This window comes from Dermacentor andersoni, chromosome 4 (assembly GCF_023375885.2).
Source record: "Dermacentor andersoni chromosome 4, qqDerAnde1_hic_scaffold, whole genome shotgun sequence".
Lineage (NCBI taxonomy): Eukaryota > Metazoa > Arthropoda > Arachnida > Ixodida > Ixodidae > Dermacentor > Dermacentor andersoni.
In genome coordinates this window covers 170,149,869-170,172,972 of record NC_092817.1, presented here as the reverse complement: position 1 = coordinate 170,172,972, position 23,104 = coordinate 170,149,869, and the positions used below count along the sequence as shown (strand labels likewise).

The 23,104-nt window shown below is 44.4% G+C and overlaps 1 protein-coding gene across 1 annotated transcript in view; it reads right to left on the bottom strand.

The window, feature by feature from the left end:
- LOC129386599 (uncharacterized) overlaps positions 1-23,104 on the bottom strand; it is a 53,354-nt gene that overhangs the window by 1,405 nt on the left and 28,845 nt on the right. The window contains exons 4-7 of the mRNA XM_055074679.2: positions 21,197-21,559; positions 15,793-16,058; positions 6,673-7,022; positions 2,113-2,327 (exon numbers count right to left, since the gene is read on the bottom strand). Coding sequence (XP_054930654.2) covers positions 2,113-2,327; positions 6,673-7,022; positions 15,793-16,058; positions 21,197-21,559 — 1,194 coding nt within the window. The remainder of the gene's footprint in view (positions 1-2,112; positions 2,328-6,672; positions 7,023-15,792; positions 16,059-21,196; positions 21,560-23,104) is intronic.

Genomic DNA, 23,104 nt, shown 5'->3' with positions numbered 1-23,104 from the left:
TCGTTTCTGCTAACGAAAGAAGAATATATACATAGCCAACTGCGACAATGACCATTCACGTAGATTGTCATTAATAATGCAATAATGCAGCACCCCTTGAAAGCAGTGTTTTTATTTGAGCTTGTCAGTTGTTCATCGTTGCAGCCGAATATCATAAAGTGAGGAACAAAGAACGCACACACAGTGTCGTCTGTGACTTTATGCGGTGTGTATATAATTTGGTTACTAGCTTCTCCGCATGGTGATTATGGCGACTATCATTTCCATACTACGAGATTGGCCAAGGTCTGTGAGGCACATTGTGTGAATGCCAACTAGCTCTTTGAGATTATTTCTGCGTGACAATTATGATCAGGATATTCACATTATGGCACATGCACACAACGGGGGACTGGCCAAGAAGCGGCCGGTACATCTCAACTAACTCACGTTGAGTCACACAGCGTAGCATGTGTACGCGAGGGCACATGATTGCGCCAGTTTCGTTTACGACAAAGGTGCAGGAATGTAACCCACATTTACAGCACTTCATTGCCCGCTTAATGGAAGCTTCGCTTCACATTGACTTCAACACGTGCGTGGGATATGCGCAAGTTATTTTTCTGACGTCCCTGATTTTTTCGGCTCTGCATGATCGAGTTTATTTTTCATGGTGCACACGCAGACACTGACAGATTCCCCTCCGCTCGCTAAAAAACTGAGAACTACAACTTGCGGCATGGGATGTGAGGCAAATAGCACCGTGCAGGTTCCTTTGAGTAGGTCTGTTACCCACCATAAGTTCTATTATACTAACCAACATTTTTCGACACCCACTCCATACGGGCGTTTTACCTGATTACTGGAAGATTGGGAAGGTGGTTTCCCTCCACAAGCCTTGCAAAAGATGTGCAGCTACATGCACATTTCATTTACAAGCACATGTTGCAAGTTGTTAGGACACGTTACATTTACAAGCCATGTCAATTTTCTTGAAGATGGGATTTTTTTCACTCGCACAATATGGGCTTCAGGAAGTAATACTTACGCGGGATTCAACTCGCACCTTTTTCTCATAACTTGGATTAGCCTAATAACCTCATCTAATTAAGACATTGGATCTAGTTCAGCTTAACTCTCCTCGTTTCATTCTCGCAAACTATAACAGAACTGCCGCTTAACAGTTATGAAAACTATCATTCTTCTTCCTTTCCTTACTGCTCGACTTGATATTTTCTGTTTAACAATATTTCATAAATTTTTCACCACGCGGTACAGCGTGGTACACTTATTTTAACTAAATACTATTAATGTTCTCGCATCAGTCACCTTTATATGGCTCACGCCCCTTCTTTGAGCACAAATACATTTTCCCAGTCATTCATACCTCCGACGTCACTAGAATGAAATCACATTACCACAAGCAGTGTTTCCATGAGTGTTATTTTCCGCTTCCATGAAGTCGTAGGCAATATTTCTTACTAGGTTGTGGTTTTATAAACTAGCATATGTAATGTTTTTACTATTCCGTTTTTCTCTACTTATTGTATTTCTATCAAGATGTTATGTATGCCAACTTTCACGGTCTATTCCTTGTTTCCTTCCTTTTGTTTCGCTAATATATGTGATATCCTCTAATCTACTGCACCCTCTACTGCCTTGAAAGGTCCTCGGGGTACTATAAATAATCTTTTTTAATTAATCGCTAAGCACGCATGCGTACGATTAAATTTTCTAAAGAGAAATCTTGCCTGGAATCCGCTGAATCGAAAATAAGTCCACATATGATTGAACACTCTAAGAACAGTTTACACCCTTTGGCATGCCCCTTCTGCCACAGAACGATAATCATCATCTGCCTTGATGCGTTTCCTTTCTTTAACGCTGCGAGCCCGGAACTTTCCCGTAACGAACGGCACGTGCGTTATCAGAAGGGGCACTCCAAAGGGTGTTAACTGTTCTGTGCTGATAACGCGCGTGCCGTTCGTTACTGGAAAGTTCCGGGCTCGCAGCGTTAAAGAAAGGAAACGCATCAAGGCAGATGACGATTATCGTTGCGTGGCAGAAGGGGCACGCCAAAGGGTGTAAACTGTTCTTAGAGTGAACCATCCACAACATGAGTCGTTCACTTACCATGTTCTTGACGAGCAACCCGTGCGCGCTCTTCAAGGGTTGGCAGCCAACGGAGAGTGATGTGAGTGTATAGTTGTACTCCATATATTCGGCAAGTGTCTGGAGGAATAATTCCATTGTAAAGGGCTCAAAGAACACCTCGACACTGTGCACCTTTTGACTCCTCGATAGCCATGTAGAAAGCCGGGTCACATCCTCATGAAGAACCAAAAGATCTGCGAAGAATAAAACCACTTTCAATCGCGCTACAGTACGTCCGGCGCGTAAGAGCAGCATTGCTTTCTTTTCATGCGTTGCATATTGCAATCACTCAGTTCAGCCCTTGGGCGCGGCCGGGCAGCCACCATTGGGGGTATGAGCCACCATAGTGGCTCATACCCCTACACTAGAGTTTTATGCGTTGCATATTGCAATCACTCAGTTCAGCCCTTGGGCGCGGCCGGGCAGCCACCATTGACCTCTAGCGCAACCACGTGACGTGACGTCACGACAGCCGGAGGAAAAGCTGGGCCCCAACACAATATGCAACGCATTCTTGGCTTAACCAAGCTAAGCCTGGCCATATTTTTTCAAAAACGACTGCTGCTAAAAGCATATCCGCAATACTCTGAACTACAACTTCGTTTTCTTAACAAATCCCTTTCCTGAATATGGGAATTTTTATACGGTAATATCACCCACTTTAGGCGGTTAGTGCGCATTGTTACCAGTCGGATGGCTTTTCTTCATAGAGCCATATTGGAACTAAAAAGAAAACCTCACAATGACAACCCGCTGCCACTGCGGCCATATTTGGTCGCCTTTTCTCGCACTCAGTTTTCCTCGTTTATTACCTTCCCTACTATCTACTCTAAGAGTCGCTGATACATTCAACAGGGCCGGCACAACTGCGAATTTATGATGCCGTCAGAAGCGCCTGCGTGAACGTTCCCGTGCGACACTACGCTAGCGGTAATCCTTCACCGCACTTCGTGATGCGAACTGTCCTTTCAGACAAGATTCCACTGTCTGTGGTGTAAAATACAGAGAAATAAACGTGATAGGAGGACAAACAATGAGAATAAAAGGTAGCAAAATGGTGACGCGAACACTGGTGGCACTCCAGAAATGTAAACGATGCCAAAGCAGAATTTCACAGAATACATGGTAAGAAGCAAAGCCCAGCGATAACAGAGAAGAGGAAAAACGAAGAGCATGACAGAAGCGCATGCTCGTGCCGTTCATTCATTTGTTTTATTTTCTCTTAGCACTGAATTTTCTTTGTTACGAGTAATCAACTGCAACTAGCGCTAGGCCCAGAATAAGCTCGAGCGTCGAAGACTGTCAAAAAGAGTTTTTTATAGTGAAATATCAGACGCAAAAGAAAACGAGAGCGAAAGAGTTTTAGCCAGTGCGGTAAGCAGCTGGCTACGCTGTGCTAGGGTAACAGAGGGTGGTGAATTTAGTACAAAAAAAATTTGAAATACTGGCCTGAACTATGTTATAGCCTGCTAAGAAGCGTGTTATAGCTTGCTAAAAAGTGCCAAGCCCAGATGCCTGTCTTCGTTTTCATTTACGCCATATCGCATAACGCCTGTTGTATCGCAACAGTATCTTCAATCGAAATTCGGTATCAAGAAAATGAAGACTTGCGATAACAGTTGTCTGGCTGAGACAAGTAACGTGCCTAAGCCACGTACATCTTATATCACATTGCGTTGGCGTCTGTGATCGCGAATGGTACTGAAGCCGATATTAAATTGCCGAGAGCCAACTTCGCCTAAGTGTTGGTGTGATCACTTTCATGAACTTCTCAATGCCCTGGAACTCATTGGAGTATTATGTGGTGCCCATTTTGCATTGTAGTCTTCTAGGACCTTTTCTGTCATGTGCTGGAATACGCTACATCTGTATGGGACCCGGGCCAGGTAACACTTAACAAGCCCGAAGCAGTTGAAAATCGCTCAACACGTTTCACACTTTGGAACTGTAATCGAACATCGAGTGTAACTAGCATGAAAAGAAGCCTTAATCTCCCTACCCTTGTTATGCGCAGTAAATTCCGTCGCCTCTGCCTTTTCCAAAAGATGCTATCGCAATCACGTATTTAATCACGCTGGATATAGCCCGCTCCATTCATATCTTTGCACCTTGCTCACCATTGCAAAAGTCATATTCCTCCAGAGAACACGGTAACATATTCCCATTGATTTCTATTCAAAAATTGGTGTGACGCGATTCACCTGCCCGCCTCAACCACCAATATTATTAACCCAGGAAGATTCCGCGAAAAACTTAACAGGTCTCTATGCTCTATTTTCTTTTTTGCTGTTACATTTATTTTTCTTGCATTTCGTTTTTTTACAAGTGTATGCGTGCATAGCACAGTGGCCTGTGTATCGACATGTCATCCCATGTGCAGAAGCGATCACTGCATGCGGGAACACAGGAGCCCGCATGCACTGCGCTCCTGTCCGCCGAGTGCGCCACCACGGGTGCCTCATAAGGTCACGCGACGCAGCCGCAATCGAATTGATTGGCGAAAAGCCCGGCGAGTCGTCTGCCGTGGTGAGTCGTCTGCAAAGATTTCACGAGGCGCCGGTGGAGCCCCTCCGCGGAGCGTTGCCACACGTTCCCGTAGTCCCGCCAGCGGTGGCTGCACCTGTACCTTATGTCAACTTGCTGTTATCTATCACTTATTTCTTGTGGCTTTTCATGATTTTCTGTTTTATGTAAAAGGCTCCTTGTCATATTTGTACGCGTGATTTCTATGTACTTCCCCTCTACCACGCTGTGAAGCCTTAAGCGTACAATAGATAAATAAATGTAATGCAGCCACTTCATGAGAAAATAAGTGGTAAATTCACAATCAAAACCCAGATTCAACAGTGTGTAGATCTCATTTCGCGTCCCGAAAGCCAGTCCCCTTATGGTAGGGTTTCTGAGAGATGTTAGGAACTGCTTCGCAAATGTTAACAATTTCCGCTGTAGGCAATGTTGCCTTGTGATCGTGTTTGAAGTTTCCATGAAAAGAAAAGGCTCGAACTGCAACAACCGCTGCGGAGACATTTGAAGAGGTCAATTCGTCAATGTAAACATTTACTGTAGAGACATGTACTTTAACGTTAGAGACAGTGCGATTTGCTTCAGAATATATGATGATAGAAGTGATTTTACGCAGGAGCGAGGGATTGAAAGACCAACCAGTAGTTATGAGAGCCATGCCGACATGATTAAAACTGCAGCTAGTGAAAAGCCTGTAGGAATGAATTCTTTCTGATGATAGATAGCTCCAGCAACAAATGTAGTCTGGGCAAATATCACGGAGATTAGTCAGAAAAGTGATGTTAATGACTGCTGATCAAGTAAAGGATCAAGTAAAACATGAATAGGTTCGAAGCTCGCAAGCCGCGCTGTTCCTGCACAGTGGGCTCACATGTCCTGCATATGTAAATGTGGGCAGGGATGTGGAGACAAGTGCCAATTTGATGCAACGCGAATATCTAAACCACTGAATGATCAGGATGCATACTGCTGTTGTCCAGAGTTCTTCCATCTCAATTTTCTGCACCACCGAACGGCGGCCGCGTGGAAATGCCTTCCCCTTTCCCAGAAAAAATAGCCTTCTTGACAGGGAACAACTAAAGAAGAAAGACTAAAAGACAGCCTTCATGTATTTTTTTTCTCGCATTTCATAAATTTAGCGGAAAACTTGACCCAGCGTATTTGGCGGGCGCGGGCATGTACTCTCCCAAAGGCTGACACCGGCCCTAAAAAAGATGCGTATGAAGTCTCCCGCAGGGAACTCACAAAGTAAATGCCCGAATAATCTGCTCGAATCAAATGTTGTCGCAGGCAGAGCTGTCAACAATGCAGGTCGAAATTAACAATAGTAATCAGTAAACACAAGGCCGGCTACAAGTGTAGCAGAGAGAGCAAATTTACTGTCTGGAAAGACTGAGATCAGAGATGTTTCAGAAACTGAAAATTGATTATGGTTTTGTTAGTCAACCCACAATCTGCAGCAATTTGTACACCACGAAAAAGAGAACGCTGCTGACAATAAGCATATTAAAATTATAAATTTCGATCCAGAAAAAAATCATCAGAAGCCACATACGCTTGCGGTCTGACAATGAAAGAATGGGTACTGAGCGCAGCGTATTCGTGCTTACTCGTCACATTTGTCTGCATTGAGAGCAAATATAACGACACAAGGACAAAAGAAATACATGCACAGCAGCCATTAGCTTCCATGTATTACATAACTAAAAACAGGTTAGCAATGCGGGATCATCTTGAGTTCGTAAGTTAGTGTAGCTAAAACAAAATGCTCTAATTGGCTAAGTGTAATCCTTTATGGACCGCTTGCCGCCGCTCGCACTGTGCTTAATATCAAGAATTAGGTGTACAGTCATTGCTGTTAACATGAAGTGGTGGCTGCTTGTTAAGAGACACCCGATGTAATTTAATGAATGCTACGCTGAGCCACGTGAAACTAGCTTGGGATAGTGATAAAGAAAGATTTTGAATAGTCGGCGCTACGGCGCAGCTGTTGCTCTCAACTTGCAAACCACATACTGCTCATGAAGAGCTCTTCAATGCTGCCGTTCGAGGCAAGTCCCTGTATGATGGCCTTCGCCGACTCCTGCAACATCGGAACTGTGATGCTGAGCGTCTTGAGGCTTCGTGTCAGCGGCAGATAGGCTCCGAGGCACCGGGCAATGTCGGGGTGCAGCACCGCCTGTCCACTGCAGTCCGTCACTAATAGATTAGTCAGGTGGCCTCCACAATGGCCACCGACCAACCAGGGTGAGTCGCCCCGCAGTCCAAATAGCAGGTCAGGACTGTTAAGTCCCCGAGGACCTGAGAATACATATTGGAGGCGGGCAACCACAGTCGAAGCATCCGTGCCGGCTGTGACGCTGAACCTGCAAGTTGCGGTTGCACTTATATGACTTGCAAACTTCAAAAACTCTTTACATGTTCAACATTTTTGATTAGCAACCATTGACCTAAACCACATCTAAACCTAAACCAGGTTAGCGCAACTCCACCCAGCGTTAGCCCTCTATTGCATGAATTATGAAAAAGTAATTTAACAAATATTTTTTACAGCTTTCATTATCTCCTCATAAAATTCTGGCCAGTGGCTGACCTGGTCAGATCGGACGTCTTTGGGTGGCATTGCTGCACCTGGTCCCTGTCTTTTCTTTTTTTTTTTGGCTTGAACCTGGAATTCGATGTCTTGACTAGAAAGCCTTCCTGGTCGCTTGTTGGGTAGTCACTTGTTATGCGAGGTAAGGCATTCTGCAATTTCTGTTTTGAATTGAGCCAGCGGTAGTACTTGTTTCTTCCCAAGCTGTTCCTGCACCCTCCTGTACAATAGCCATGCTGCTACTACCGATAAGTTTAGCATCTGCGTCAAAATTTGAAAGTGCCATTTCTTCGACTTGATATGTATGCGGTAAAGTCGAAGCAGTGAGTCCAGCGGACCAACCCCGCCCATGTGTCTGTTGTAGACCTTTACTATGCTGGGGCAATCAATTTCGCAAAACTTCTTGGCGGAGGCAAACTAGCGCTTAGTCTTTTGGACTTTATCTCTCCTAACAAAGCTTGACAGAAATGTCGCGGCGCGGTTATCGTACCAACGCAGAATCGATAACTCCACGTCTTCTATTTTGCTTGTGAGTTCCTCTGAGGCACCACGTCCTTTACATTTCAGTTCCTTTTCGCTTTTCAGGCAACAGTTTTGTAGACGATTCGCCCTCACCGTACTTAGCGACAAAATTCCATCTTTTGATAGAGTGACCTGCAGCTTTCGGCAATTGAACAGATGACAGCACGTTAAAATTAAATTATGGGGTTTTACGTGCCAAAACCACTTTCTGATTATGAGCCACGCCGTAGTGGAGGACTCCGGAAATTTCGACTACCTGGGGTTCTTTAACGTGCACCTAAATCTAAGCACACGGGTGTTTTCGCATTTCGCCCCCATCGAAATGCGGCCACCGTGGCCGGTATTCAGTCCCGCCACTGAGCCAGTGAGCAACCACGGCGGGTATGGCAGCATGTTACCATTTTTTGTCTTTCAAGTTCATACTGTGCCAAATATGGCACACACCAATTTCGGGTTCTCACGTGTAGTTGCAGACCAAATTGAGAAAACTAATAACGGACTTGAATTGATGAAACCATAAAATATGCCAAAATAATTTTTCTATGTGTCTGCGGGGAAAATTTTCAGAGAAAATAAATACCAATTGCTCGTGTTTGCCATTCCGAGCTTCACGTCGCTTCCCAAAATTTACTTCACCTCTGTTTTGCGTACCGCTCAAGAGATGGCAGCAATTGCCTGTAATAAGTGCGCATAACTATGAGAATTACTCTGACGGTATCACATTCACAACTGGACATCTCACACACGCAAAAAAAATGGCAACCGGTATGTGCCAAATACGGAACGCCGTGCAACAGAGAGTTAGGAACACCTTTGGGAAACTTCGTTCTATTTTACCGTGATATTACACTCTAGACAATCACACGCATAGGTGGTAAATCACGATGTATGATCTAGCAGCATCATCCACATAACCAACAATTTCTATCCGAACATAAATTTTTTATGGGGCACCTACATCATTTTGAAACCACCAAAGGAAATAACAAATATGAGCATCTTCGCCAGAAGGGTGAGTCATTGACAACGAAAGCAAAATTCCACGTTGCAATTAAGCTTTTCAGATGGCATCCTAAGGCATATTTCGTACAGCTGTCGAACGTTCCATCCCCAGCATACCATCATCATACATCATACCATCATACAGAAAAAAAAAAAAAAAAAACGTAGAGCAGGGGCCTCGGATCAGTGTGCCATTAGGCGACAGTGGCGGTGACGTTGACAGCAGCAGACTTTATGTTATATGCGAGGCATGAAGTCCGTGAGACAAGACTAATTCAAGAATTCGGCGTAGAAATGTCCTTCATCGTTGTCTATGTCGCACATTTCAGCTCCACCGAAACGCACAACTCGGTATTCGATGTGCCACACGAGGAACGGAGATGTAAACAAAAGTAGTCTAATTATGCGTAAGCACTGTGTCACTTGCTCATCCGCACGCTGCCCGATGTCATTATCAACTCTATCAAACTTGCTCCGACAACTGCGAAGGACAGCCCTGTTGCGAGACGAACTGCTGCCGACGGCGCTGCAAGGTGAATTGACGACGCAAGCAAACGTGCACCCGATGCACAGCACGAGGGTGCTTTTGCATTTCGCCCCCAATTTAAATGCGGCCGCCGCGGCCGTTATTTGATGGCGCGACCTCAACGTGGCCTCGTAGTACGGTGGGCTACAGGCCCGCAGTTCTGCGCAGCGGCTTCTTTCGGCGCCTTGAAGTCAGCCAACGCCGAGTGCGCTGCGCTTGAAATCAGTGCGGAAGCGGGCGGGCCGGCATGACAGCTCTCATGTCTCGAGTACGGCACGACCTCTCTTTTCAGTCATTACGAGAATATTTTTACATCACTGGTGGCATGTAGCATGGTTCTGCTTCTTCAGCTCGATTACCCTGAGGCGGACATTATTTGGTCAAGAAATAAAAGTGACTATTTGCTTAATTACCAATTTTTTATTAACCTATTAACGAATCACATCACGCCACAAATTGCAATTTACAAGTTGTAGCCGGCGACTTTGGACGTCATATCCACCTTAAAGAATTTCCGATGATGACACCAGTTAATAGATATGCGTTCCCAATGTTTCTGACGAAACGCATTGGTGTTCCAAACATGCTTTTACTTCAATATAGGAAGGTACGTTCTGTTAAAAACGCAAGTTGAACAACAGCGCATTTGAGTGCAAGTTTGACACCGCATATCTCAGAACGGGTGCTGGCTTGAAAATTTGCTCCAAGTGTGTGTGCCTTGTTAAAACTCTTGAGTTAGTGTATTGCAATATATGAGATGAAATAGTTCAAAGCAGATTATTGAAATGCTGTTATTAAATCAATTATGAACCTTAGTGGTCTCGCAATGAACTGAATGAATTGCTAGGCAGGTCTTTCTTTTATATACGAAGTTTGGTGACGTCACTCACTGATTCACATGCTGCTATTGTCCCTTTCCCTCCAAAGCAGCTTATGCAAACGCAATATTTACCGTGAAAAACACGCAGGGAACGTGCCTGGCATTGCTCACAGGCGCCTTATCATCCATCATGTGGTTTTGACGCTTCGTTTGTGCTTTTCTTTAGTGAAATCAGTACCGAGCTGTATGTTGTACGCCTGATTCCAAAGGAGATATGCACTTTTTCTTCAGTACAATTTTTTTTTTGCCGAAGGACACGAGAATTCTTGCCCAACTAGAGGCTAACAGCTTTGCTGTAAAACTCCCGATACAGCTTGATAATGCCAATACCAGCTACATAAAAGTGATTTTCAAGCATGAACGAAGCCTACGAATACACGCAAAGTGCCTCGAGCGGTCAGTCGCTCGGCAATTTCGAGGGTGTTCGCGACCTTCTTTCATGCTTGGAACAAACCCTTGTGCAGCACCTATTGAGGAACAGAAAGTTGTATCATCATCATCATCATCATCATCATCACCATCATCAGCCTGGTTACGCCCACTGCAGGGCAAAGGCCTCTCCCATACTTCAACAACCACGGTCATGTACTAATTGTGGCCATTTCGTCCCTGCAAACTTCTTAATCTCATCCGCCCACCTAACTTTCTGCCGCCCCCGGCTACGCTTCCCTTCCCTTGGAATCCAGTCCGTAACCCTTAATGACCATCGGTTATCTTCCCTCCTCATTACATGTCCTACCCATGCCCATTTCTTTTTCTTGATTTCAACTAAGATGTCATTAACTCGCGTTTGTCCCCTCACCCAATCTGCTCTTTTCTTATCTCTTAACGTTACACCCATCATTCTTCTATCCATAGCTCGTTGCGTCGTCCTCAATTTGAGTAGAACCCTTTTCGTAAGCCTCCAGGTTTCTGCCCCGTAGGTGAGTACTGGTAAGACACAGCTATTACACACTATTTTCTTGAGGGATAATGGCAACCTGCTGTTCATGATCTGAGAATGCCTGCCAAACGCACCCCAGCCCATTCTTATTCTTCTGATTATGTCCGTCTCATGATCCGGATCCGCCGTCACTACCTGCCCTAAGTAGATGTATTCCCTTACCACTTCCAGTGCCTCGCTACCTATTGTAAATTGCTGTTCTCTTCCGAGACTGTTAAACATTACTTTAGTCTTCTGCAGATTAATTTTTAGACCCAATCTTCTGCTTTGCCTCTCCAGGTCAGTGAACATGCATTGCAGTTGGTCCCCTGTGTTACTAAGCAAGGCAATATCATCAGCGAATCGCAAGTTACTAAGGTATTCTCCATTAGCTTTTATCCCCAATTCTTCCCAATCCAGGTCTCTGAATACCTCCTGTAAACACGCTGTGAATTGCATTGGAGAAATCGCATCTCCCTGCCTGACGCCTTTCTTTATTGGGATTTTGTTGCTTTCTTTATGGAGGACTACGGTGGCTGTGGAGCCGCTATAGTTGTATCAGGAGCTTTTTATGTTGCTCTACAATTTCATCATTTAATTTTTTTATGTGATTTGAATTTATTTAATTTGTCATTTCAATTGGTTAGATTTATTACAAATTCTTTTAATAGCCACTTCAGCGCTTAGCTTGTGCGATTAATTATGCTCTGTGTTCTGTGTTAGTGTTAAGCTTAGCTTTAAAGTGTGTTATCTCGTTTCTGGCCTTGCCAATATTTCAGTGATGCTATGGTGGTTTGTATTGTACGAAGTTCGCAATAGACGTTGGTGCTATCCATACCGCCAACCTTTCTTCATTACTGCGAGACTTAGGAACATTTCCATTAATGTGTCCATTCTACAAGTAACAGGTGACACTCCATTCCTTGATTATTAATCTAATAATGTAAAGACGCTTTATGTTTTTAAATTGGTTCCTGTGCCTAGCATCCACGCAAGAAAAACGTCGGTGATAGTGTGCCGAAGTCATTTATATTATCTGATTTTCACATCTCCATCAGCCATGACTACGTAAGTTATATGGTATTTGGTCTTCCGAGACCGCCGCATACTTGCAGTGTATGCCATATCAAGCCAGATTATGGAAGCTAAGTAGAATTTCGTTCGACAGTGGGCATCAGGAGACCGACCATTGGAATTGCAACGTGACTGAATTTTTGCATGTGGTAGCTATTTAAGATTGAGTCATCTTTGTGCTAGCATTTCCCCTTCAATAATGTTCCCACTGTGAACTGACACTTTTGGCACATCTTTCTGTCTTAGTTGCGACTACTCCAGGGCCCAATGAAACAGTGGTACTTTCAAATTCAGCTTTAGGGCGTTGACGGTTGCAATGAATTTTAAGCAGTCCAGACTTATGATAGCGCCATCGCTTTTTTAATGTTTTTAAAGTGGTTGTACGTACGTCATCTCAGGGTCGTGAAGGACCTGTCAGACATCAAGATGTATGGCTACATTACGTAAATACTGACTAGAAAGTGTGATTCCTTGCTCCTCGAGAATCTGTCCATTACGTCAAAAAGACGTTTTGAAGAAGCTGAAGACTGTATCAAAATTTGTTATAGCCGTTTTTAAAGTGGCTAAACGACATCTTGCAAGACATCTTATATTCCTTATTTCCCGCTGTAGTAGGCGGTCTTCACGACGGCAACGAGACGCCTGAAATATCTTGTTAAAACATTTAGAAGACATCTGGTAGACGTCAAAAGAAGATTGCAAGAGGGTTTGCTAATGTCAAGATGTCTTGTGTACCTTGGATGCAGCTGTCCATGGTAGTCGCCTGCTTTATCTTTGTGAGCGGTTTCTCCATTATCACCCACACTATATCTGGCTACTCCTGACGGCTGCTCGTTAGTTCCGTTAAATGCATTCCTTCCGTTTATGTAAGACCAATAATGTAACCTTGCATCAATGCAGCGACTCATATTGGAACTCTAATATTGAACAGCTCAGTGAGTCAAAACGTCCACCAAGCAGTCGCTTGCGATGCAAACTTGCTCGGTTCAAGCTACATGATGGAGCCTTATATACGTACCTTTACAGAAACAGAGTTTATTGATGACTTTGTTATTCCCCGCTTTCTGCGCCTTTGTATCTTAGAAGCCATCTCATATAGACCCAATTCTTGAGCACTTAGGTTTCCCGAAGGCCTACGATCACGTCGGGTTACGCCGCTTCTGGCCTGACCTCTCTACCAGCGTCGCCAGTACGGCTATTTTTGTGAGCGTTGCCAGCAGCGCAAACGTTTAGCCACTGATCCCGTGGGGCCGCTACAGAATATAGCGCACCCATTCACTCAATTTGATGTCATTGGCATCGATTTGTACGGTTCACATCTAACAACGCCCACTGGCAATCAACTGATTGCCAGTACTATAGATCATGAAGCACGGTAGTCTGAGTCTACTTCTTTACTCTCAGGTAGTGCCTCTGAAGTCAGCGAGTTCTCACGTTCTGTAGTTTCATCGCACGGTGTTGCTCGCATGCTGTTGAACAAACATGCAAACGCATTCTCCTCCCGCCTTCTCGATGAAGTACTTCGCTCACCAAGCACCACACGCAAAATAACGTCTACCTATGACCCATAGGACAATGGCCTGACTGAGCGCTTTCACTGAAATTTATCCCATATGATTTCTATTTATATATCTCTGACTACACTTAGTGCGATATCATTCACCCTTTATTTTACGTATGAATTTCACCGTCCAACGTACAACTGAATATAGCCCATTTTTCTCGGTAATGGGCGGCATCCAAAACGCTCGCGGTCCGACCACAGAAACCCTCCGTCGGAAGATGTGGCGCGCCATTCGCTACGCTGACAGTGACGTTGTTTCTATGTCGCAGCAGAGCGCGCGGGCAGCATTCTCTCTCCGACTTCGCAATGGGACGGCCACGCATCGTTTGTTTTCCCGAAAAGCAGCTGGCATACGAGCAACAGCGCGGAGAGCAGGAGCGGGAGAGATATCGTCAACGTCGTGTCAACGTCGTGTCAGCGCCTCGCAGAAGATCGGCCGCGATGCAGAGCGCAAGAGGGAATGTCGGGCCGATCAGGCGGCTCGTGCGGCCGAGCTAGTTTGCAAACCGGAGCTAAAGCGGCCACGTTACGCCGCCTACGCCGCAGCCGAGCGAGATCGCCAGCGGCGAAGTCGGGCCGAGGATCCCGTGGTTTGGGCCCGCGAGACAGAGCAGCAACCACTGCGACATCAAGCGGCAGCGGCAGAGAGGACTTCGCCGGGGTCAACGTCTGCTTTCGACTCGAGTTTCTGGAACGCAACTTTGGATCCAGTTTCCGTGTGTGTGACCGCTTGTTTCCGACGACGAGCCCATTGACGAAGACGAAATTGAATCCATGGCAGAAGTAACCGATACTGGCGATCCGGTGCAGTGCACGCCAGCTATGCACGCAGTGAACCAGACGTTGTTTGACGATGATGCCGTGGATTCCAATCGGGTCCTGTACGGTGCACACTACCTCGCAATAGCCCCCGGAGTACGGCATGTTTAAATATTTTTGATATACGACGAACACGCCGAAGAGTTGGCATTTCCGCAAATCTTCCTAGGTCAAGTGCGAAAAATTACCAGTGGACAGTCCGCGCCGTTCCCAAAAGCAACCAGCAAAATACGGCACTCTAACAGACGCGGCGTTGTACTGGCGCACATGCTCCACATGGCAATGACGTAAGTGACTTAATGTCGTCGGAAACACCATTACGTTCCGTACGAATGGCGTTACGAGCAGCATCACTCGTCAACATCTCGAAAGCGGCGACTTCGTGGAGAGGCTCTCGACCGAGACATGGCATTCATGCGCGATGTGCCAAACACTATCCACATCTGCACTGAGCGAAATATGAAGTGTTCGCCATGATCAGATTACTCGGTAAACCCACTGCCTTCGTCAAGTTGTCGCCTAAGTGCACTGGTACCACTCGATTGAGTTGCTCGAGCGCATTGGGGTACAAGGCGATGACACGGAATGGCGGGCCGTGAATAATATGACGTTCCTTGGACGAGTCTACATGGAACAACAATCCTGTGGCGTGTGTAATCAACGTCTTCAAACGCGTTCAGTTTCAACAACCTGGAAGTCCGCACGTTCACATCCTACGGTGAATATACACCAATTTATAGCTGAGGAGACACAACAAGGGCGAACTATTGCAAAAACACTTTGCACTTGCCTTCTCTTACTCGTCAGCTGAGGATTTGCTGATACCTGATTGCCTATTTGCCTAATTGACGTATTCCACTACCTTTACACCGAGAGTATAGTTTATTGTTCCAATATAGAGACAACAGATAATTAAGGGTGATCTTTCCATGGTTCTACAGCATCATTTCATGCGCTAGTGAATTGTTGTGGGAAAGGGTCCGAAAGCAACACTCGTACTATGACAGACGCCGTAATGCGTAATAATTTTTACCATCTGGTGTGCATTCCTTACACTGCACCTAAGCACGCGAGCGTTCTTCCATTTAGCTCACACAGAAAAGCGCCGCAATGGTCGAGAATCCAACCTGCAACCCCTGTGCTCAGTAGCACAATGCTATAGACACCCCACCATCGTGGCGGGTCTCTGCGATAATATTGGAACGCCAGCAAATTGTTCGCAAGATATACTTACTTGCCTATTCTGAGTTTCTCCACGAGGGACATATCATTCAACACACTGTAGAGGGCCACCACGCCACGCGCGTAAAGAACCGGAAACTGCAGCTCCTGTAGTGATTGACACCGTTGAGCAGCTTGCAGGATGGAAAGCACCTCGCTGGCGATAAAATCGAACGGCACAGCGAGACGTCGCAAATGCGCCGCACTCGCAAGGAGTTGAACGAGTGCCCTGGCGTGCCACCTGTCCTCCCTCGGTGTGAGCACGCTCTGAGATGGGTCCTAAAACGTGAAAGAAGAATAGAATTAAACATTACAAGAAATCTCATCTGCTGCTTAAATAGCAGTGATGGTAAAAAGAAGAGAAGCTGCGCACAAGTGATTTATAAAGCTAGCCGAAATTTATGAACCAAGCTTGTGAATTCAATTTTATGGCCTAGTAGCATCAATGCTCAGTGGACTTGTAGGGGAGAAAATGAGTGAAAAATTCCGACATCCTAATGCAGGAAGAACGAGGTAAAATTGATTAGAGAAACGCAGGGCAATCAACAAGACGGATCCCTGTTGGCCGGCAACCCTGCACTGGCAAGTAGACAAAGGGGATTGAAAGGTGAAAATACGATGGTTTCACAGTATGGACGGAGCAAGGCGCACGGTAGTGGTCATTGTAAGGTTTGTGAAAAGCAGTCCCAAGAGTTCGTGTGTCTGAAGAAATGCAAAGCACTTTGTCGCAACACTCAACACAAATATTTGGAAAGGTAAAAACACTCAGAAACACGTTACAAGAGCCGTTCATATCCGTAATAATTGAAGCGTGAGATAATGTAATTAGATCACTTCCTATGATATTCTTCAGGTACCCAAGACTTGCATTACCTATGCAATAGCACACGAATCGCAAGGGATAAAAGTGAGAAGGGACATTTGTCAGACCTTGCAGGATCACAGTTTTATTTTAACCGAAGGTGTCTTTCGAGCAGTTGCAATAAATATTTCAGTCAACTGTAATTAATTCACCCACTTTACATCACTGCCTCTATATGACTGTTCCATTTGAATCCTTGCCAGTCTACAGAGTGGTCATTCTTAAGTTTTATGAAATTTGAAAAACTTAACTGTGGCAGAAAGCATAATTGTTGCCGTTGAGCGGGATTATTTGAAGAGGCAGGCATCACTAGTGCGAGAAATCAAAACACATATTCATATAATTGAAACAATTCCGTAATTAATTTAATCAAGGGTCCCGCTGTTGTCGCTGACATTAGGACTGTCTGTACATACTGTCTGTGCAGAATAATTGCTGAATTGATAATAAATTTGAACTGAATTATGTACTTTAAAGCGCATATTTCAATTAACGAATTGTAGCCGGTTAGGTTGCAAGATGGATCCAGTTCAAATGAGTTCGGGGACGACACCATTTTCTGGATATTTCTGAAAGTCTGGGACTAAATACAAGGCCGTTCCAGTTATTTTTCTGCTTCAGTGCATAAAACTGCGTTCTGTTTAAAAAGTAAGTGGACCAACACTGCATTTTTACGGCGTGCTTGTTGGCGCATATCTGCGAAGTAGTGTCATTCTGGAAATTCCTTCTGGAAACGCACCGGCTACAATTCGTAAACTGCAATATATGCCGTAAGGTAATTCATTAATTAGTTGATTAGTAAATTCCAGTAACGACATGAATGTTTATTTCTGTTTGTCATGCAACTGATATCCGCCTCTCAGAACAGGCCAGCTCGAGGACTAGAATTATGTTATCTGCAACAAGCAATATTTCAAAATTCCATAAAGCATAAGAATGCTCACCCCGTAGACCTCTTCTGGCGTTTGATAAAAAACGCACGCCTCGATGACCAGTCGCTTTCTGAGCAGACGATCTGGGAGTGCCGGCTGATGCGGACGTCACACCACAAGGCGGTGAAGGAGCTACTGAAGTGTCTCCGGTCAAGCGACCTGCTTGAACGACTGTGACACTCCTGCGTTCCTTTGTGCATGTGTGTTTTTCTCCTCTCCCACTTTTTTCATGCCTGTGTATTTTCTTTTGAGACCTTTCCGTCTCCCTTTAGCCGTACCCCAGTGCAGGGTAGCAAGCCGGATACCTATGTTCCAGTTAACCTTCCTGCTTTTCTCATCTACTTTATCTCTCTTTCGCTGATAAAGAAATTAGACAAAATTCATCGGCACAGATTTTACTTTTCGGGAACATTGGCCATGATATTCCCTTCATTCTCTCTAACTAGGACCTAGTTCGTGTTTACAGTCTCCGAGGACGGCATGTTAAAATGTGCGGTCTTCCAGAGACACAGTTACCGCGCTCCGGATAGATTGCATACGCAATTTTTTGTTAAGACCTTAACTTGTACGCACACTTTGAACTCCGGTTACCCATTACCTATACCATGCATCTAATTTTAAACAAATATAAACGATGTGACATTGCAGTTCGTCGAGAAGAACAGGGACGTTTAGTACGAACCTCCTATGAAGGAAGCGTAAGCAAAAGGAGAGTTCTGTAATTATTGCTAGGGCGTGTTCTCAGGCCAAGATAGTTTCGATACACATTGCGTTTAACATGACGCCTATTTCGAGCAAACATGGTTTAAAATAGAGTTGTCTAGCGTTCCTTGGAAGCCAGGTGTATGTTGTGTGGAGAATTCTAATCTACAGGGTTTTATAAAAAAATTAAATTTCTCGCGATATTTCTCCTGTGAAGACGAGCCGAATGGTAAAGGCCAGCAGAAGGCCAGTTTTGAAATGTGTGTGTTAATTAGGGGTTAAATGAAAACCGTTAAAGCCTTGTTTTTAGTCCACTTAGAAGCGATATATTAAACGGTAAAATAGCTTTCGCTGCTCCATGGCACGTCTGTGACTGTCAGATTTTATATCTAGAAGAAATGAGGCCATTCTACGGGTGTCGAGTACCGAAAGATTGAAGTGGATAGGTGAATTATTAGCGTTGGAAATAATTACTGAATGCCCGTATTCTCCCGAATGTAATACAATATACGGGACGTGTAGTTACTTTTACATAGCATATTCAGTGAAGTGCGCAAGACAGTTTTATTTTATTGAAGTTGGAAGCATGTCATACGTGAGGAAATGTAAATGTTTCGCCCCTCTCAGATTTATTTGCAATCTTTCTCGAAAGTTACCTATTAAAACGGTACAGAGCGTCATACTGCCAATATTTGACATATTTCCGAAATTCCTAACGCAACTGCATGAGACATACTTCAAACTCAAGCAGAATACTGGAAATTTCTTACCTGTGAGGTGTGGCAAACATGAGTTTTTTTTTCTTTAGAGGCATTGCCAAGAGATTACTGGACCCTCAATTTTTTTCTGATTGTCATGTGTTATACCAGGTTTGAAAATGGTTTCTCCGATAATCTTGGTGAACTAGGCAAGGCACAGTGTTTGCACTTGGTGTGCAAATAGCGGGAAGGTTATGACTAATCCGTGCTTTAGTTTCGGCATTCCGTGGGCCATTATGTGGGCTTATAGATGGTTTAATAGGTGGGTTATTATGCAAATATGTGTGGGTTATTTTGGTATTCGTAATAAGTTACGTATCCAAGTGCTCTGGAGCATTTCGAGTGTGTGACGACCGACGCAAAATTTAGCCCGCTGCCATAAAATACCTCAATATGTGACCTAAGTGGAAGTTAGCAACAATGAGCAGAAGTATATCTGAAATGTGCGTGTGGTTTTATACGCCTGTGCATGAAATGCAACTTTTGCAAAGAATATTTTAAACCAATTGCCGCAAGTGTCACGTTGCTGTTATCAGCTACCCTTCCGAATATCCCTAGAAATCTACACGCTACAAAAAGATTATGTAGGACACATTAGTGTAGATGGGACGCATCTTTAGTGCAATGTGTCGCGAAACTTTAGCTGTCGCCTTTTAAGGCGATTTACAAACAGTCCTTGAACCCTCCTTTTTCTCCCCGTTTCCCGGTGTAATGGAACGTTAGGTGTGTGTTTAATGGACTAAGAATGCACCTGGCATGAGTTTTGTGATGAGTGGCGAGATAATGGGTGATGTGTAGACAGAATGCAAAATATGTTGGTTAAAGGCGGCATTTGCAATAGATTAGGTATGCAACTGCTTCAGAGTACTATTAGTGTGGTTTACGACCGGCCCAAAATTTTGCCCACTACCGCCAGCATACCTAAAGATTCCACTAAGATCAAGTTTCGTAAACATGAGGGGGTAACTATGGCAAATTAGTGAGTAATCTCAAATGCCCAGGCTAACCACAAATTTTGTAAAATAACCAGGCTCGTCCCCAAAGACATTATTGGGATGTTTTACGCTATGGTACCCACGCAGCGTTCCGAGAGAAATGAATGTTGCACTAAACTTACACTTGGCGAAAATAATGGGCACGTTATGGTTCCTGTGAAAGCGAAATTGAAGGTGCTTGTTTTAATGAAGTCCTTTGCAACGAATTGCGCAATCGTGCACTCCAGAGCATATATGATTTACTTTTACCAGAGGACAACATTTTGCACGCAGCCATGGCCTAAGCATAAATGCAACCAACATCATACTTAGCAAGAATGTCCGTACTTCTATGAAAGTATTTGAGCGAATGGCATGGGGTGAAATACACCTTTGCGACAAAACCTTAAGCGCTTTCAACTGGTACGCTGTCGTTAACAGCTACATTTCTCCATGTCCAGCAAGTCTAGATGTTTGTATTGAATAATCCTAACATGCAACCTAAATGAGGGACATCCTACGTATTACAAGTCCCGAAATTTTAGTGTTACTGGCATATTTAGGAGCGTCAGAAAGAATTCCCGAACTCGCGTTATTTCGTTTTTTTTCCACGACAGTTACAACATTCACCCGGTGTCCAAAAGGACGCACCTTGTTTCTGGTGTAAAGTAATGCTGACGTATTTCTCTCGCATTTGCCGCTTAATGTGCAACTGAACATTTATTTTATTCGTTGTTTCAAGTGGCCTTTACCGTCGAGAAAGGCGATATGGCGACATCCAGCGTCTCTAAGCCAGAAGACAAATGTCGATAGGGATAACTCATAAAATTAAGCGGAATTATAAAGATTACGCCAGTAACAAGGCTTGTACCAACGTTGCTCACAGGCACGCAATTTTTCTTTAATATTTTTTAAACCCCTAATCAGGTACAGACCAAAAGAATGAAAATCTTGATGTAAGCACCTTTTAATGTTTCCTGTCAAACTAAATAATGTAAGTTAATATGCCTGCCCTTATACAATTAGGAAAATGATTGCTGTATATTCTACGATACAGAATGAGCAGCAGCAATTGGAGCAACAGAATATGTGCTCGAAAGATGTCGCCGGACACATAACTACATGACGCGGTAGTTTTTCTTAACCGTAATTGTTACTCCTCGTACTACTGGGGAGTACTCATTCACACCTGTTTTAAATCCCACGTCGAGTCAGTGAAGCAGATTTCCTGGATTATGCCGTTGGCAGCCAGTAGATCCGAAGCATACCTCATATGCGTAAAAGCGATGTGAAATCCCTTGAAGGTAACTTTCGTGACAGTGCTGTTTTGCCGTAGTAGCGAGAGCACCATTGCCAACGCCGGGCTAAGGTTGTATTTGTGCGAAATCACAGTCAGCTGCACCGGCGCGAAAGGGTTGGCGAGCATCCGGAGCAGCTTTTCGTTTAATTGCAGAGCACCCACTGAAGCGTCTACTACGAGGCTGAAAAGGTTGGGAGTTCTGGCCAGGGCGTCCATAGTGGCTTGTAGGAAGACAAAGGGCACCGCTTGCGTCTGCACACACGGACACACACAAAATCATTAGCCGTTCTCCTGTGAAGCTGGATAACCAGCGAAGCTGTGTAGCACACGACAAAGAGGTCACACGGAATTTTCACGAAGGTACGAACACAGGAACGGTGGTCATCGTGACGCAAGGAACGCGCGCACATTTATTTTTATCCATACACGCGTTCATTGGTGTTGTACATTCGTTAGATACATTCGTGTTTTCATTTCACAATATAGTGACGCAGTGAATTTGTAACCAGAATCACCGCACAGCGCCGTCAGCGTCTTCGCAGAGAGAGGGGCAGTATTGGAATGCTTGCATAATGAGCGGCAACGGAGCCACTGTGGAAGAAGAACGCGCGAGCAGTCGCACAAGCCGTTGCTGATAACGATAGTTTTCGCTCTCGCAGTTTTACTGACGGACATGAAAAATGCACGCAACCCTTGCCATAAACAGCTTCACTGTAAAAGACACGCTGGAGTAAAGTGTTTCGCAAACGAGAACGCAAGCCTAAGAAAGTTTGCAAGCTCAATAGGTTTGCGAGCACTATTTTTTTAGAACGTTACTGCGCCATAATGCAGCAAATTTAGGTCTGAAAATTTCTATAAGCAGCAACACTAGCGTATCGCCGCTTGTGCGCGACCTAACGAGTGCGGCCGTCGGAAATATCCGTTGCGCATAAAGCGCGAAGCTTCATCTACCTCTGCGTTTACTGTCACGCCATCAAGCGAAATGTCATCGCATGGTGAGTAGATTGTTAATGTGGCTTCCTCAAAGAATTACCAGAGGTAACTCTGGCGCTTGTGTATACGGGAGCTGCAGGTATGACGTTTCAGCCAGCATGAGAATGATTTGCAAATTTTGGAAAAAAGAACTGTCTTTTAGTGACTTCAAACTATACTCTGTTTCTTTTGAAGTTGATTAATTGATATATATTGCTTTATACTAGGAAGAATTTGCCATTATTAGGGAGCTAGCTGTCTAAAGAAAAATTTACTTAATTGCTCTGTTAAAAAAGCTATGAGTAGGTGTAAATTTAGAAATGTGCAATGGAGAACGTTGCACTAACGTTTGAAGTAGCAAGCAATTCTTTAGAGAAATTTATTTAGAGTACTTAATACACGATTGTTGGTGGAGTAGGCAAGATTGAAAATTTTAAATGTCCGGCAGTGCTGACCATTGTTGGGTGGGGACAATGGGTAATAATGTTTCTGTAGATTAGAAGCACCCTTGAAATCAAGGCCACACTGGGCCTACGAATATTTTCCGTGCTCAGGCGTATCAGCTCACAATATATTTATTTTTATTCAGAAGGATCTGCCTTAAGGCATAAATAATTAAAGAACGGCAAATAAAAGCTTCCGACTCCGCATCGTGCAGGTACTGCAGCAGGATCTATGGAAACTCATTTTCCGTCGCTCAACAGTCGTAGTCTAGATGTATGCCTGGCTTTTTCTTAAATTCTTTGATCTGGTCACGCCTGTTCCAGGACTAAGGGACGTGTCGGCCCATGTGACAATGCCACGTGATCGGTGTCTACTTTGAGT